The 18,034-nt window shown below is 39.0% G+C and overlaps 1 protein-coding gene across 3 annotated transcripts; it reads left to right on the top strand.

Annotated features, from left to right (window-relative positions):
- The first annotated feature begins 976 nt into the window (after positions 1-976).
- UCHL5 (ubiquitin C-terminal hydrolase L5) lies at positions 977-16,953 on the top strand. Of its 3 annotated transcripts, XM_079313534.1 has the most exons (12): positions 983-1,368; positions 2,575-2,638; positions 4,374-4,479; positions 7,730-7,813; positions 11,586-11,711; positions 11,796-11,857; positions 11,935-12,065; positions 13,453-13,516; positions 14,586-14,688; positions 15,107-15,220; positions 15,387-15,485; positions 16,827-16,953. In XM_079313534.1, exons 6-12 carry the CDS (start codon positions 11,796-11,798, stop codon positions 16,869-16,871), a joined length of 618 nt encoding a protein of 205 aa, XP_079169660.1. In that variant the 5' UTR covers positions 983-1,368; positions 2,575-2,638; positions 4,374-4,479; positions 7,730-7,813; positions 11,586-11,711; the 3' UTR covers positions 16,872-16,953. The 3 variants fall into 3 exon arrangements, with proteins under 3 accessions (XP_079169659.1, XP_079169658.1, XP_079169660.1); XM_079313532.1 differs by lacking the exon at positions 7,730-7,813 and having other exon boundaries at positions 982-1,368; XM_079313533.1 differs by lacking the exons at positions 7,730-7,813; positions 15,107-15,220 and having other exon boundaries at positions 977-1,368.
- The last annotated feature ends 1,081 nt before the right edge of the window (positions 16,954-18,034 follow it).

Below are 18,034 nucleotides of genomic sequence, written 5' to 3'. Positions count from 1 at the left end.
CAGATTCTAATTTAAGTTCTTAAGTTTAACTGCTACATTAACAATTAATCAAATGTAGTAGCAAAATCCTATGAATTAAGCTTTGAAAAAGTCAGATTTTTGTGACAAAAAAAAAAAAAAAAAAGCATTAACATTTTAGAGACAACATTTAAAATTGTCTTTGAATACTTCAAAACCATATATAGTTCAATCTACAAGGAACTGCATTCTGCTTCTCTGCTCCCTAAATTCTGTATAAGCATTAACCTGAAGACTACAAGGAATGTCTTCTAATTAATGGAGCAGAGACCACAACCATCACATTGTAACAAAGCAGGCTTGTGCTACAGATTAGCTCTGACAACGTAGTTGCCATATTTCAGGAAATAAGCACAACTGGGATGCCAGGAGAACACTTCCCAGCAGCAGCACAGCAGGTATCCGGCTCTACGAGCCACATACCAGCCCACGCATTTCTACCGCAGAATTTGCAAGAGCCTGACTGCTTAAAAAAATGTATTGAGTGAGGAGCGAAGGCAGCTTAGCTGACGCAGCGCAGAATTAGGAGATGGACGCACCTAAAGCGGATACCCGTGAGCTGCGCCCGCAGCTGTCAGTCTCCACAAAGGCGATAAACGCGCCTAACGCCACCGAGGGCCGGGAACGCCCCGCGGGCCCCTCGCTGCCCGGGGCTGCCCCTGCGGCCTCTCCGCATTCCCCGCATCCCTGGGGCCGGCCAGGGACCCGCACCCCGCTCCCCCCGGCCCGGGGAGCGCCACTTGCCTGCGAGGCGGCGGCCCGGGCGGGGCCGGGCGGTGCCGCAGCCGCGGGGCGATGGGCAGCGGAGGCACCGGGGGCAGCGAGCGGCGGCCGGGCGGCTGCGGGGGGCGGGCGGGGCGGGCAGGGCCGTCCCGCTGCTGCCGCCGCAGCTCCGCGTCTCCCGCTGCGGCCCCGCCCCGGCCGCAGCGCCGGGACCCGGATGGGGCCGCGCCCCCCGCGCGGTGCCCGGATGGAGCCATGGCCGGGGCCGGCCCCGCTCCCCGCCGCGCAGCCCCGGGGCCCCACGGCCGCCGGCCGCTCCCCGGCCGCCCCGGAGCGCGGCCCCGAGGCGCGGCGCGGCCCCGCCGCGGCCGGGACGGTGCCGCCGGCGCCCGCGGCCGCCCCGGATCCCGCGGCTGCCCCGGATCCAGTCCCGCGCGCCGCTTCCTGCGGCCGCCCCGCCTCTCCATGGCGCTGCCGGGCGCGGGTCCTGCCGGGAAGGGAGCGGCGCGGCTCGGCCTCGCAGCCTGAGCGGCGGCGGCGCCGCCATGTCCGGGGGCAGCAGCGCCGGCGAGTGGTGCCTCATGGAGAGCGACCCGGGCGTCTTCACCGAGCTCATCAAGGGTTTCGGTGAGGGGCGAGCGGGGCCGGGCAGGTGCTGGGCGCTCCGCGGCGCTGTTCCGCGCCCCGGGTGCTGTCCCTGCCGGGGAGGGGATGCGGCGGCTCGGTGGCCGCGGGGCCGGGCGGGCGCCGGGACGCGGCGGGGCCGGTGCCGGCAGCGCGGCCTCGCCCCGCGCCTCTCGCCGCGCTGCGGGATGCTCGGCACGGACCGCGTGGAGCCGGACAGCGGTAATTGCCTTGGGAAGAGTCGCTCGGATCCCCGAGTCCGACCTGTGCAGCGCCACCCTGTTAACCAGACTCGGTGCCGTGTCCAGTCTTTGCTTAAACACAGTGACTCCATCGCTTCCCCGGGCAGCCCGTTCTAATGGCAGATCACCCCTTCGAAAAAATTCCTCCGGGTATCCGAAAAAATCCCTGGCGCAGCTTAAGGCTGGGAAGGTGTTGGGGTTACAGAGCAGTGAGGATATTCAGGGTAGGAGTTGTGCTTAGGCCGAGCTGTGGGGCTTGGCTGCCTGCAAGCAGCTGCCTGGCCTTCTAGAATGTTAAATTTTGTGTTAAATTGCATTTTAAAACTATGAATTATATGGTTATTACAACAGACTTTCAGCCGAAGAACCAAAATTATTTTACTCCACATTTCATTGGTTCATAGTTTCTGTCTTGTCCTTTTCTCAGAAATGAAGTCCAGACGCTCTTCTTTTATGTTTTTATTTAGCTAATAAATTAAACTCCCACATACTAAATATTTGAACCTTTTGGGCTGTGTATTATGCAGATGTCTTGCTTGAGTGTACAGCAGTTTTGGTCTACTACCATGAGTTTTTGTCTGGAGATAGATGTTTAAAGTTCTGCTTTGGACTTGCTGATAATGCTTTTATAAACAGTGTTGTTTTCAATTAAGCAAAGGACTTGAGGTGACCAGAGATATTTAATCTCCTCTGCTTCTTTTTTAAATGCAACTGTATTGTAAAGACAGCATCACTTTACACAGGTTCAGAATTTCTTGAAGTAATTTCTCTTTGACTGTCTTGTTTGGTTTTTTTTTTAAATCAAAGTCTGTTAAAGCCCATGGATAGACTTTTCCATAGCCTGGACATACTAGTTGTAAATATTATACAATGTCTTTATGTCTTCTTTTATAAGTCTGTCTTTACTGGCCTCATCCATTTTTTAATGGTTTAATTGAAGAAACCTGTATTTTTTCCCTTATTTCAGGCTGTAGAGGAGCACAAGTTGAAGAAATATGGAGTTTGGAGCCAGAGAACTTTGAAAAGTTGAAGTAAGGCACTTGTTTAAATTCACATTTTTCTGAAGTCCCTGAAAGAATGTATACTGAACTCAGGTGGATTTTTGGTGGATTTTTTGTTTGGGGCATTTTGTGTTTGTGTTTTTTCCTTCAGTTTCTACAGAAGTTCAGTAGGATTTTGATTTAATGGCATAATACCTGGCAGTTAAATTGGTTTTTGTTAATGCTTTGGTACTTTATCTAACTTAATCAGGTTTTGAAAGGAGTGCTGATAGCTAGAATGTGGAATAGATTTCTAATGATTTTTCCATTAGCTTGCCTTATAGCTTTTAACACATTTTGGGTAAATTTCTGTTCCTTGCTTTATCTCCATTCCTCATCATATCCCATGATGTTGCTTCTGTTGTCTTAAATTATTTTCTGGTATTTAGATACCTTTGTAACTCGTTTTTCTTGCAGAACCACTTCTATATGTACGTGAAGGCAAATAAACTTCTTATGACTGATAATGACTGGTGTCATGTGGAACAATTTTTTCCTCATTAAGCAACATTAATTCTTTTAACATTTTGTCCCTGCTATGTTCTTATCCATGTTTATATACAGGATTTTAAGAGGAAAATAAGTATGGTCTTCTAACCTGGACCATACTCTTGTATCTCATGCAAATATCCTTTACTTTTAGGAGTAATCTTTCAAAAGATGCAGGAATTGGTACAGAGGATGTACTTTTAGGATTTTTGACTGAAGATGTTTGACAAGCAGCACCTGAATGGCAGGAATGTTGCCTACAAAGCAGTTTATATGCTGTCTGCACCATCAGAACATTTACCTGTTTGTTCATTAAGTGACAGCTTTGTGTGTCCTGAGAGATGTGTGTCCTTCTGGTCCTGAGGGATGGGGAGCTTCCATCCTCCTTTCCTATTATACCTGCAGGATTTTACACAATGTGTAAACATGGGAGTGAAAGAATATAGGAGCATCTTTCTAAACAGCAGGTCCAGTGAGAGAATTTGAAAAAATGCATCTCAGACTTCTGGTCAGAGCTTAGGAAAAGTTTCTTATGCAGTACAGGTGTGTGTTTGTGTTTTGTAGAGAATCTTTTTGTGGCTTCTTTGTGGTGGTGACCTTAGATTTAAGCTGATGAATAAGTTTTTATCTTACTGTAACTGTAGATTTTGTAAGACCTGTCTCCTTTACTGGTAAATTTTTTATGTTCTGGGAATCCTAAATACAGTGCAACATGTAGTAAAAGCTGTTACTATTCAAGACATGCAGTCTGAAAGGTAAGACACATTTTTACTAAAGGAGAAAAGTGGGTTTCTCTGACTTATTGGTGAGATAATAAAAAGAGCTCCTCTATGGGTATTTAATCTGTGTCTAAAAGGATTACCAAAACTTTAGTTCCTGTTCTTGTATATGACTGACAAAAGCTTTGACAGCTGTTTAATATTAAGCAATTCAGATGGGAGGTCTGCAGCTATAAAAGTTGCAGTAAGGGAAACTGGTCCAGACTTTTGAAGATGACTGGCTAAATGCTAATTCATTTTTAGTACTTACAGAAAGATTGTTTAACACTTACAGTGAGAAGCCTGAATTGTTTTTTGCCTAATTAAAAGAGCATATCTGAAAATTACAGTGCAAGTTTCTGATATTTAGAAAGAATTCAGAGAATTACCTTACCAGCATACAGCTAAACTACAGCACAGTAATTTTAACATTTTTCATCAGTATTGGTGACCTTTTTCCTATAAATTTTGTTTTTCAGGCCAGTACATGGGCTGATTTTTCTCTTCAAGTGGCAGCCTGGAGAGGAGCCAGCAGGTTCTGTTGTCCAGGATTCCAGACTGGATACAATATTTTTTGCTAAGCAGGTATGAGAAATTCAGTAATTGTTTTAGATACATCATGAAACATAGCTTTTAATACAAAAAAAGTAAGTGTTTTGGGGTTTTTTGTTTGTTTTTTGGGGGGTTTTTTGGCTACAGAAATTAATATTTTGGAAGGTAAAATAGCTTCCACAAATTCTGAGAGTAGGAGTTGTGTATGGAGAAAGCAAATCAGTTTGGTCTGTCAAATCAGGGAAAAATAGCAGCTATGGAAGAGGAAAGTTCTTATTTATTTGTCAGCCCTCACCCATAAAGTAAATCAGTCTTCTTTGTAGTAAGTAGTGACTTAGTAAATGTTCTCAGCAGAATGAGCAAATTACTTCTTTTGAAACCACTTTCAACAACTTGTTGGAAGAATTTTTTTTTTTGCTCCTGTTTCTCTTTCTTATTTTTCTCAAATGCTCTGAAGCTGGGGCAGTATATGCAGGATAATGCTTTCCTTTAAGGGTTTGCAGACAATTTTGCATGCATATTTTAAGTATTCAAATCAGAAAGATGAATTTAAATGAGAAATAACAGGAAAAATCGTTTTTGCTGATGTAATCCATTGTGTTTTATTAAATACAAGGTAGTACTGAAATTTTGTCTTAGAATTAACAGACTGCTGTGTGTGTTGTTTGCAAGCAAGAAAGGCAAGAGAAAATGATCAGAATGAAAGCAGTATTTTAAATGGATGTTATTTATAAAATATTGATATCAAAGGGCAAACTATTAGGATTTTTGTCAAGACTCTTACACAGTCTAGTTGTTGGGGTGTTTAGGGTGGGAGTTTTGGGGGGCTTCTTTTTTTGGTTGGGTTTTCTCCTTTTATTTCCCACCACAAATGCAGAAGTGTTTTGAATGTAAATTTCAGGATATTAAAAGATCTCCACACACTTCCAGGTAAAAGTGTAAAAATATGGAAAACAATGCAAATAGGCATCTTGGGCACTCTGTACCTGCACTTCTGTTTTGTTCCTTTTATAGTTGCCTTCCTGTTTCATGCTGTTGTGGATCAGCTTTTTTTCTCTTCATTCTTCCCCTGCTGCAGCTCTTCAGTTCTGCCAGGCACTGCCCACCAGTTTTTTTGATAAAGTGATCAGCAGCAATTTGCTAATTGTCTTTACAGTTTGATAGCTCTCATAGACACTGGGTTAGGTTATGATTTCTGCCTAACCAAACATACTGTTAGTAGCCATGGGCTGTAGAAAAAGAACAGCCATGAGGCAAAGAACTCAGAAAATCCTTGATACAACTTTCAGGAGGTAGTTGCATAGTGGAAGGAAATAACTCTGATCAGAATCTAGAGAGGGATTTTCTTAGAGGATGTTGTTTTTTTATTTCAAAGTGAAGGTAAATTTTCCCTCACTTAAGGGATTTCATTTTGTTTCCTGTGAGTAGCTGAGGTTGTCTTCAAATTGCTGTTTTTGTGAATGCTGAAAAGTTTCAGCACATTTGTCTCCTTACTCTCTTTTTGCCTTTTCCACTCCCCTTCCCTTTGCTGAAGCTTGACACTGTTTAAAGGCAATAGCTAAGGGAAGCTTTCTTGGGCTTTAAGATGAAATTGCAAAATGTACATCACAAAGCTTGGATAATGTTGTATTTGATAATAAGCCTCACAAAATTAAAGGTTAACAGTGAAAATTCTTTATTTTATAGTTTTCTTTGAAACACTCATATTTTAATATGCTCTTAAGCTGAAACCTCCTTTCTAATTGTCCCTTTCCTTCACCTGCTGCCTTAAAGAGAATGTCCTGGAGTGACTCTTAATTTCAGCATGGAAAGCAATTTCTAGAAATATTGAATCTTAGAGTAGTACTGCCTGGTTATGCCACTTGATGGCGTGGAAAAGATGTTTCAAAAGTCATTTGGAAAAAATTTAGAATTAGCATATTTTTCATTTTTTAGTGTTATCTCTCAATCAAATGTAGTGGCTTTGCAAAATTAAAACATTCCTTGCAGACATATATATGCTTGTGTTTCATATCAGTTCAGTTTTGCCTTGACTGAACAACTAGAAATAGGTACAGAGAAATTATTATTAAAAGTCAACAGAAAGAAGCTGCTTTGGATATTTTGGAGGAATACCAGTTTAGCTCTGGTGACTTTCACACTGAAGAAAGTTAACCTAGGTTAGAGATACAACTTGACAAGCAATGTTTTGGGACTTACAGTGTTTTCTTGAGCAAGTGTCTGATCTTATGATTTGCTGCTGTTGAGAGCTGGGTGCAGTGAACTCCTGTGAGCCAGTAAAGCTCATCCATCCCCCAGCAGTTTTCTGTGCATATTATCTGTCTGGTCTCTGCTGTACTATGGGATGTGTCTGTACAGGGTAAAACTGATAACAGGTAAGTGAGAGAACAGGGGGCTCTTTATGGTAGTGCTGAAGTTACTGCATTTCTCAGAATTGCAGTCTGAATCCTTCTGAGTCACCCAGGAGCACAGAGCAAGATGAGTATTAATACTGAATATTTGTGTTGTGAAAGAGCAGGTCCTCCCAGCCATCGTTCAACTGGGTTTTTGTGTAGTTTTTATTTCCTCTGTATGTTTTAAGCCAAATTTTATGCTGGCTTTGAGGGTCTTTTCAGAAGACCTTTGCCTTCATTACAAAAGTGATGATGTAAAGTTACACTGTGTTCATTTGTAGACTGGAATTCCTGAACAAATAGATTGATTAGGGCAATTTTTATGATATTGAAGATCTGTTGATCTGTATCTTCAAAACTGTCATGACACCAGAGCCTGAAAAATCTCAACAGGTCTTTGCCTCATTTTTCCCTTCTCACATATTTTTTTCTTTTAAATGGTCCAATTGGTTTTACTGCAGACATGTTTTCAAGTGTCCTCCTGAATCCTTTGTGAGCAAGACAAGGTTACTGTTAATACAACAAGAAATTTTGTTTCTGTTCAACTTCATTATGTGTTCAGTCTTAAAAATTGTTTCATTGTGGGGTACTTCAGTTAGAGGTAAAAGGCTGCAGCTCTCAAAGTGTCTAGTAAAACATCATTAAAATTGCATTAGGAAACAATTTTGGTAAGCAGCTTGTGCATGCTCACATTTTCCTCATTTCCACTTCCATAGTGATGTTGCAGTTAAATTCCAGATGGCAGCTAGATCTTGTTCCAAGTTAAATCACAACTGTGTTGGGGGGTTGAATTTTGAAGTCTGTCTTGTATGCATGCATATTAAAGGGGTTTTTTTAATGGTCACTTTTTTGTGCACTCATGTTAAATTTGGCCTCCCTGTTATGCCTAGGTATGGTTTGGTCCTCTAGTTGAGGCCACAGAACTCTGGAGGATCTTACATACCCTTTGAGCTAGGATACATAGGCACAATGAGGTGAGTTAAGGATACAGTTTCAGCCTTAACTCAGAATTTCCTGATTTCTCTGTTGCTTCGGTGCTGTTGTTTTACTCACACACAGTGGGTACCTGATTACACCTACTCAATGTGTTCAGCTCCCTGCCACACTCTAAAGAGGGGCTGCATTCTCTGCTGAGCACTGCAGAAGTGTCTCTGGACAAAAAAAAAAATGCCATTGTTGCAGGCCTGAAACTACTTTTTTTGAGTTTAACAAATTCTTCAGCTTTTAGTATGGAACTATTGGTACTGACTTTCTTAGGTGTCACATATTTATTTTATTTTGCTTTGTCATGACAGAGCATTAGCTTCATTAATTGGGAATAAGAAGGAGTATTTTATAAAAGATACTGTTAATAACAAAACACTGGTCTCTGATTATGTTTATGGCACTAATGTAAGCATATGGGGATTTTTGTATTTCCAATACTTAATTGGTTTCAAACTCAAAATTTTTGACCATTTCAAATTTGGTAACATTAAGATAGACCAGATATCTGTGTTAAAGCTAAGTTTGGGAGAACAGATAATTTACAAGAAGTACAACTTCAAGAGATGAAGTGAATCAGAAAGAGAGTTTCAATAACTGAATGTAGCTGTAGAAAGATTATATCTTTACTCCAACAAAATGTAAATGGAAAAAAATTATATCAGGATTATGAGCAAGAGTAAATTGTGGAACTTTGTACTGATGCTGAATTTTTCATGTTGAGCTCTGTAAAACCAAGTGTTCTGTAATGTTGGGATATTTAGTAAGCTCAGGGTCTTGGTGGTTATACTATCACTTGCAGCACAGGTTTGTCCACAGTGTTTCTGAAAAGCAAAACACATAAGCCATCAGGTAGAAGATGTGAGTAAAGAATTTAAAGTGCTTCTGCCTAAAGTTGATCCAGAAGTTCAGATTGGATCCCTGGAGAAAGGTGTGTGATTAGGCTGCTCTCATCTTACTTAGAGAGTAGCCTAATCAAATGGGTCCTTGGTTTGTTTTAAGCTGAGCTTCACTTGGGGATAGGTCAATGTTCTCTTGATACATTTCTGTGTATGAGTTTACAATTTTCTTTCAAATATTGTTAAATACACCTTGAACTTATGTCTGCAAAATCTTTTAACTGTGAGTATCTGCTCTAAGTTGGAACCTTGGTCAATCTAATACATCACCAAGACTTTGTGGACAGAAATATCCTGGCAAATCTTGGTATTTCTGGACAAATACAGAAAATCCTTTTAAACCTCAAGTCCAAATAAAAATCTTTTGGGAAAAGCCTGCATTTATTATCATGTTACCTAAATGCAAAAAATGTTTTCTGTTAATGCTGAGGCACCCTAAGTAAGTGACACACTGGAAATAAGAGATGGGTATCCTGAAGGACTCTCTAGGTTGTGTATGGAGCAGTGCTGGACTGGCTGTGTGCACTGGTGACATTGTGACAGATAAATCCAGCCCTTGCCCACATTTGGTCCTGCAATCACATCCTCCTCACTCTGCACTCTTCACCCTGCTTGTGAGCCACCACTGGCTGGATATTCCCTTGTTCCACCATGGTAGTTCTCCCTTGCCATCTGCATCCAGGAACACACTGGATTTCTGTGCACATCACCTGCATTTCCTTCTATTCCTCTGCTACAGGCTGTTGTTGCTGCCTTTTCTTAACTCCTGCCTCTCACTTGACTGAAGTTCTAGAATGTATTTCTGTAATCTATTTTCATTTCAACAGCTGGAGGCTGTTGTCCTGAGATCAACATCTTTTGCATATTGTTTTCTATCAATCAGACTTAGTTAACTTGGTCTATATATACTTCATCAAACTTCTCATGCTGGAGTTGGAATACAAAATATGTTTAAAAGCCAATATTTGATGAGCCCATTAATTATTTGCCAAGTCTAATTTTTCCTCTGATTTTATTTTGTGTTTCAAGCTCGTGGATCCTGCTGTTCAGCAGTCTCAGTGTTGAACTTTCCTCTAGGCACACAATCTCAAAAAATTTCCCTTCCTTGTTTTGAAGCCATTATTGAATTGTCTGTAAAAACTGATCCATCTTGATTTTTCAGCAAAATTAGTTGCCATTTAGTCCTGTCCCTCCTATAATGCCCTGTATTAATTATCATTTGCAAATACAATCTGCCTTTATTGTAACAGCACTATTCTAACAGTGTGTCAGCACAGGTATCTGTACCTTCATTTGCTTCTCTATCAGCTTAATTACACTGCATCAGCTTCACCCACTCTGATCCACTTGAGATTTCTCTGTTTTCATCCTAGAACTACTTTACAACTGTCTGTGATAACATCCTTTAGTAGTATCTCAGAGAATCTTTAGTTCTTAGTTCTTTTTCCTGTGTTACAGGGTAATTCAAAGTATGCTGCTCTGCTGGTCTGGGGGTTTTGAATTTTTCTGCTGCTGGTTCATTATTTTGCTGCCCTTCATGGATTTTCCTTGTGTGTCCTTTATTTTGCATTTGTGTGTATTCTAGCCCTTAGCTTGTGTACCTGCAGTTGGTTTAATTTTGAGTTTTGGCTCCTGTAATCTGTTCTCCATGTGTAGTTGACTCCCTTGATTATCATTTAAGTCAACTAGATTGTATTTCTCTTAAATTAAGAAGTGTTTTATTATTTATCATCTGCATACAGATATAATCTGAACTGAGAACACCCTGAAGTATAGAAAATAAATTTATGACGTGGCTTTTAGTATTAACATACTAGGTTTTCCTTTCTTAGGACTAGCCTTGATTGTAAAACAGGTTGCTTGAGTTTTCTTTTTCTTTCTCCTTTCTTGTTGGAAGTGGTTTCACATTCACAGTCCTGAACTGATTTTCATTTTTTTATACAAAATTCACATCTTCTCTGGAAGTTTTAAGGTTTAAGTAGCATTTTCAATTGCAAAATAGTCTCAAAGACTAATGATATATCATTCTTTCCTAATCTGTAGCTCTCTGAGGAAAAAATGCTAATATAAAGTATTTTATTATGGCCTCATACCATTTGATTACAGTGCATTTAGTTAAATCTCAAATTATATTTAATAGTCCTTGTAGCCTCTTTCTTTAAATGCAGTGTTTTAGTTTGGTTGTTAATAAACAACTTTAAAGACATGGCTTAATATGAAGGGGGCTGTTTATATTTTCTAAAAGTGGAATATTTAACACTTGAAAAGGATGGGTTTATTGGGCAAGCATATTATTTAGCTAACCAACATTTAAGCAATCTCTGCATCTTGGAACACTTAAGTTTTATTACTTTATCTCTTGAAATTTTTTGTCTAATAAAACCTTTTAATAAAAATTCTGAGTTCTGTAATGTGCTTTTTTGCTTCAAATTATTTTTTTTTTTACCTCCTACTTCTGGTAGGAGGTCTGATTATTTGAAGGACTTTGCTTGGGAGAGCTGAATTTTTTTTAAGGTCGTAGATAAAATAACACAATTTGGGCAGCTTGCTTTAAATATTACTGTGAGTTTTTCCACAGGGATCTGAGGATTTCTGCCTTCCTTCCATGCCTTTCATTAATAGTTTCTGAGCACAGCTGTGAAATATGAGTTTTTTCAGTAAATTGTATATGACAACCATGCAGAGCTGTTTTTATTCCAGCAAGGGCTTTTCTGTAGCTACCCAGACAGGAAATCCAGCCTGTGTTAGGCTGCAGCTCTAATGTGAATCAGCACAGAAAGTGTGTGTTTGTAACAAAAGCAAACACAGTTTGGAGTGAACCATTCTCACCAGTGCTGACCAAATTCTCCATGCTTTTTCCTAGGTCATAAATAATGCCTGTGCAACTCAAGCCATAGTAAGTGTGCTGTTAAACTGTGCTCATCAGGACATTCATCTAGGAGAGACCTTGTCAGAATTTAAAGAATTTTCCCAAAGCTTTGATGCTGCGGTGAGTGAGCAGTGTGTTCTGCATTTTGAGTGTCCCAGTGTTACAGCTGGGGTGGTTTACAGATGTTCTGGTGCTTCCTTTCAGATGAAAGGTTTGGCACTGAGCAACTCAGAAGTGATTCGGCAAGTTCACAACAGTTTTGCCAGGTAACATATGTTTTAAATCTGGCCAAAATTTGAGCAAATCCTGTTTAATCTCAGGAGATTTTAATTTTTTTTTGCAGACAACAGATGTTTGAGTTTGATGCAAAGTCTTCAGCAAAGGAAGAAGATGCCTTTCACTTTGTAAGCTATGTTCCTGTTAATGGGAGGCTCTATGAGCTGGATGGCTTAAGGGAAGGACCAATTGATTTAGGTAACATTTTACATTTTTACTGAACTTCCTTTATTTTAACAATGGCTTTTTGCAACAAATTGCTCATATGTTATAGGCTCAAAGCAAATTATTTATTAAAATAAAGAATATCTTGAAAGTTTTCTCAATGTGCTGTAGGCTTGTACTTCCTTGCAGTCGTTTGTATTGTTGGTCTGAAAATACAATTTTCTCCCTGTTTCCTTCATGTCTCTGCTCTCTTAATTAATATATAATAATTTAATTAAATAATTAAATTTAAATAAATTTAATTAAATAATAAATAAATAATATATAAATTAATATATAAATAATATAAAATATAAATAATAAATAAATAAATTTAATTAAATAATTAATTTATCAGGTTCTGCAATCCCTTCCAAAACCTTGATAGTTTTGTTGCAAGAGAGAAGCTTACATAAAGGGAGAATGTATACAGCTGACTAAAGACACTTGATGTGTTTTGTGTTTACACACTGACATGCTATCTTTTAGATAGCATTTTCCTAATGGTTTAAAAGAAAATAGCTTTATTGTCTGTAACACAGGCTTCTGTTTTGTAATCTTTCTTGAGATATGTGTGCCCTGTTGAGTCTTGAAAAGCTCTGCACTGCCTGTCATGTATCTGTACTTTAGAGTCTGATACATTGTCAGCATGTTCTACACACCATTCCCTGAGTGTTTTCCCAGATTTGTTGACAATTTTATTTATGTTTATCTTTAGTAGTGTAGAGATACTGTACTGATGCCTAACAGTAACATCATTTGTATGGGGTCACAAGATCATGAGTCTCTAAATTTACTTTAAGGTCTTGAAATTGCAAAATAGGCATTTTCAGCTTAGGAAATCACCTGTAGGTATTCTGTCATGTATCTTGAAATCAAGTCCTGTATCATATATCCTTTTATAGTTTTTCTTTCTGTCTGACTTTCTAACATTATATTGCATCTACACAGACAAAAACCAAGAGTTAATATTAAACAGCTGTGCCTGTCCATAGTGTTTTCCTTTGCTGTCTACTTCAGTGTTGTCATATCCTAATTTCCCTTGTGTCATAGAGATCTTACACACTTTCCCCCACCCCATTATTTCTGTTATCAGTGAAACAAATGTTAGATGCTTATGCCCTTAAAATTTAGCTTTGTTCCATTGCTTTGGCTGCTGTGTTATCTAACTATTGTTATTAATAAAATATCTTCCACCTCCTGAAAAACCACCTGAGTCATTGCAGACTGCCGTAGCAAAGGAAAAACTTGTTATATACTCTGAAGTTGCTGCATAAGCCTGAATTATACAAGTCAGCTTTGCAATAAATTTTGCAGTGATAGTGCATTTATTCCTGTGTTGAACTTTGCAAAGATGGTGATTTTTCCCTGTTTTTCCCAGGTGCATGCCATCAGGATGACTGGATAAGTGCAGTGCGACCCGTCATAGAGAAGCGCATACAAAAGTAAATGGTCATGATGCCTTGGAAACCTGGCACCTCACTAAGCTTCCAAATTCCATAATCCTAATCTCCTTCAGTTCAAGGATTTCCACCAAATTTCTTAGCAATGCATCATTTTTTTATGCATATCATAAAAAAACTTGAGAACTTGTTGCCCAGCATGAGGCAAATGTGATGATAGATAAATCTCAAATGCACTTTGCTGCTGCATAATTAACCCAAGTGGGTGTCTGTATAGTGAAGAGAGATCCTATAAGTGCTCTGGAGAAGATTATTTCTGTTACACAGCTGTGGATCTTTGTGAGTGAAAGCTGAGAGTGCCATGACCATGAATATTTGCCTGTGCACTTAAAATTATTAGATAGTCATTCTGTCCATACAACTGGTATTTAGAGATGAGAAGTTTTTCTTAGGAATGGCTTGTCTTAGAAATTTAAGGTGGAAAAACATACTCTGGAACTTTCTCACTTCTTAATTCTGAACCCAAATTCAGTGCCAAAGTTGTTGGAAGTAAAGTTGATTTAATGCCATTTTTAGAAAAGAATTATAAGTTTTTGTTTGAGGCCCCATTTTTTTTTTTTATTGCATAAACAAAACAGGACTACCAAGTTGCTTTTGGAGAATTTAACCTCCCAAAGGTCTGCTAGTCTTATTTGTTGACTGTAATTCTCACACTGTGTGGAGAATTCTCCAATATTTTCTAACAAGTAATAGTTATGAGAAAGTAAAAGCTGTGGTGTGAAGCTTCTTCTATAAGTTCTGTTGTTGTGATTTTTTTTTTGGCAGTTTCAGTATTTTTTTTTGTGACCACAGACAGGAATAGTAACTTGGGGAGAGAAGATTATTAGGAGTTACTGGATATATATATTGGATAGAGTTAATTTGTGAGCTGATTTTATTTTGTTACAAGATTGGATCTGTAGCACAATTCCATTTAATAGACCCATTTAAAATTTTGTTTCCATGAAATGCATTCCTTAAAATGAAATGGAGGAGGGGGCTTTTGAGTTGTCATGTTGGTAACTAATTTTGAAACTGGGTTTTCTTTGCTGTTTTGTTTTTCCTCATTTAGATACAGTGAAGGTGAGATAAGGTTTAACCTGATGGCTATTGTGTCTGACAGGAAGATGATATATGAGCAGAGGATTGCAGAGCTACAGCAGCAGCTGGCAGAGGTAGGCCATGGAATTTGAATTGCTGAAGTAGTTCTCTGGTAGTTCTGTGTGTTGGCTTTACCATGCACTTCCCTTCCTTGCTCCAAATGGAGCAGTAAAAAAAGCAGGAAGTGATTCAAGAGATCTGTCCACCACAGTGTGGATGCTCTCAGTGCTGCAGCTCTGAGCTGAGCTCTCAGCACAGCTTTGACCTTGTCATTTTGACTTTCTGCCTTGACTCATTTGCTGTGCTGCTGGAACTGATCTTTTCCCAATACCTGCTTGTAACTAACTGCAGAAATTCCTGGAATATTCCTGTAATGGTAAACAAAACTGAATCTTTCTGTGATAGAAATACCCTTGAAGCAAAACTTGCTTTAAAAAATAGTAATTTAAAAATGGAGTAACATCATCCATTTAAATTTTTGTTTTGTGGAAGGAGGAGCCTATGGATACAGATCAAAGTAGTAATATGTTAAGTTCTATACAATCAGAAGTTGCAAAATACCAGATGTTAATTGAAGAAGAGAACCAAAAATTAAAAAGATATAAGGTATGTAGTCTTTGCTTTTCTGATTAAATTATTGGAACAGTTGTAAGAAAAATACAGCTTTTATGTATATATGGGAGCTTTGCAGTTAATCTGAAGGAACTGGATGGGGACTAGAAGATAGTTTAGCTACATAATAATTCTGTTAATGCTTTTAATTTATTTTTAGATTGAAAATATTAGAAGAAAACATAACTACCTGCCTTTCATCATGGAATTGTTAAAGACTCTAGCAGAGCACCAGCAATTAATACCATTAGTAGAAAAAGTGAGTATTTCCTAGCTGATAGTACATCACCATAATTTTTCATACCTTCTCTTTTAAGTAAACAAGCCCATGACATTTATTCTTCCAAGATCCTGGGCCAGGGGTGGCTCCCCACATTCCTGTGGCAGCCTTGGCACAGCACTGGGAATTCCATCTCTCCCTTTTCTCTCCTCCTATGCTCATTTACTGCTTTGGGTTTCCCCCTTTCTAAGGTAATTAGCCATTAACATTGATTTACTGCCAAGGTTTGTATTAACATTTCAATAAATAAGCCTGTCTTCCACTCTGGCAAGGTTTTTAAACTGGTCAGGTACTTGAATTGTACTCAGCTCTGTGCTGGTGTGCACTTGTGCTTGAGTGCCAGAGGCAGGGTCTCTGATTTTGTACTCAATGAGAAAGGATCTCTGAATTATATAATGAAAAAGGAGCTGTGTATTATTTAATGAGTACATTCTTTCGCTGAATTTGTTTAGGAAGGTAAATTTGCAGGCTGGTAGTTTTTTAAGAGAGTAACTTACAGAGTTCTAATTCAGTTTCATGTTAACAGAAGTCATTTGTAACACCCATCCAAAAAAAAAGATTTCACAAGTAAATTCCCAGTGAACTGGTGGTAACAGATCTTAGTTTTTAATCACTGAATTAGATGCTGTTGTGTTCAATAATAAGTGATAAGAAGCAGTATTTAGAATGAAGCAGATTCAGAATTAACTAATGCTTAGACAGAAAGTTGTTGGCCACTGTTGCTTCTGAGCTGCCCCTCTTCTTGCCCAATCTGTTTCTTAAGTAAATGCATATAAGGAAGAAGGTGCCAGTTCCCTATTAATTTGAACTATTTATGATTGATATAAGTTATGAGAATCTGTCTGCAAATATTTTGAGAGGAACTTTTGTGGTGTTTTGTTCTGCTTATTAGAAAGATCTAAACCACTAAGATCTTGGGTCATTTCAATTCAGTTTTGATAATCTTTGTCTGAGTGTGGTGTTTTCTTGTGACATAAAATGTTTCCATTAGGAAGAGGTTTTTTTCTATGTTAAATAAAATTGGTATGGAGATACGAGAAATTAAGGTTTACATTATGTTTTTAAAATAGTGTTTTTCCCCTACAGGAGTTACCTAATCTCAGTTTCTTTTGCATAATTTATTTAAATCTGTATTTATTCTTAAAAGGTTTTATATACTAACCTAGTAAAATAGTAGGATGCTTCTGAAGGGTCCAAATTTACATTTAATTTTTTTTCCAGCGTATCTTTAATATTCAGAAATTTAATGGGTAGTCATTCAAAGCTCCAGGATGATCTTCATCTTACCAAAGCTTGACATCATCTCCCTTTGTTTCCTAGGCAAAAGAAAAACAGAATGCCAAGAAAGCTCAGGAGGCCAAATGAAGATGACTTTGCAAAACACATACAGTTACTTGCTTCTGATACTATTTTCATGACAACAAATAAAACTTTTCATAAACTTCAATTTTTGTCCAGTGCACGTTTACCAGTTGTAATGGTTTGTCTTGTACTGTGTGCATGGGTCTGACTCTTCCTTCCCTGCATCTCGTGCATGTAGTACTGCTGAGCAATGTTTAGGTTCTCCTGGTCACATTCAGTATTTAACAGTCCGTCTGATTGCTGAAACCTTGGGAAGTGGACCCAGAAATGTGCAAGGAAAATGTCCCCATTTTGTCCCACTTGAAAATGATACAAATGCCAGAGGTTTAAGTATAAGCATGAGCTTTCTTTGCTCATCCCTATTAACAGTTACAATCCTTTCCAGTTGTTCAGTGACATAGCCTGTGTCTTTGTTTTTATGAAGTATGTGTCTAATTTTTTTACAAAATGGAAAAGTATTAATTTAGCTGTAGAAACATTTGCAAAGACCTATGTATAATCTCAAAAGAACTGCATTGCTTTAGTAGAAAAGATAATAAATATTCCCATTTTTATTTTGGCAAACTTTTTTCTGTGGTATTTTATTATGGAATAAGATGATTAGGATATGGAGGTCATCAGCCTTGTGACTTGAGTATATGCATTCTAAATTTGAGGTAGAAAGAAGGCACACTGTTTTGGGGAGTTAATATTCTTGGATATAAGGTATTTCTCTTCTGGAGTATGTTTCATTTAGGTCCTTAAAGCAGTGCTTTTTATTTAACTTTGAGAAGTAATTTTTACCTTTTTTTGCCCTATTTCTAGAATCGTTTTTTCATAATGTATGTCTTGGCTTTAAAGGCAGTTATTTATATGTTAGGACAGCATCACATGAATACAGAGCTGGACATGTTGATCCTGGCTAGGCTGGGATGCAGTTAATTTTCTCCTTGGTAGCTGGTGCTGGTGTTTTGGATGGAGCATGAGAATAATGTGGATAACACATTTATGTTTTCAGCGCTTGCTCTGAGCGCAGGAATTTGCAGCTTCTCGGGAGCTGCGGGGGCACAGGGACGGGCAGGGGACACACCAGGAGAGGGATATTCCCCAGGATATGGTGTCACGGCAGTGTTAAAATCGGGGCAGGGCTGGCTCGGGAGCCTGCCGGGCACTGCCCGGTGGGTGAT

This window comes from Erithacus rubecula (assembly GCF_903797595.1).
Source record: "Erithacus rubecula genome assembly, chromosome: 10".
In the NCBI taxonomy this organism is placed as follows: Eukaryota; Metazoa; Chordata; class Aves; order Passeriformes; family Muscicapidae; genus Erithacus; species Erithacus rubecula.
Note: the sequence above shows the minus strand (reverse complement) of the source record. Positions and strands in the feature narration are given on the sequence as shown.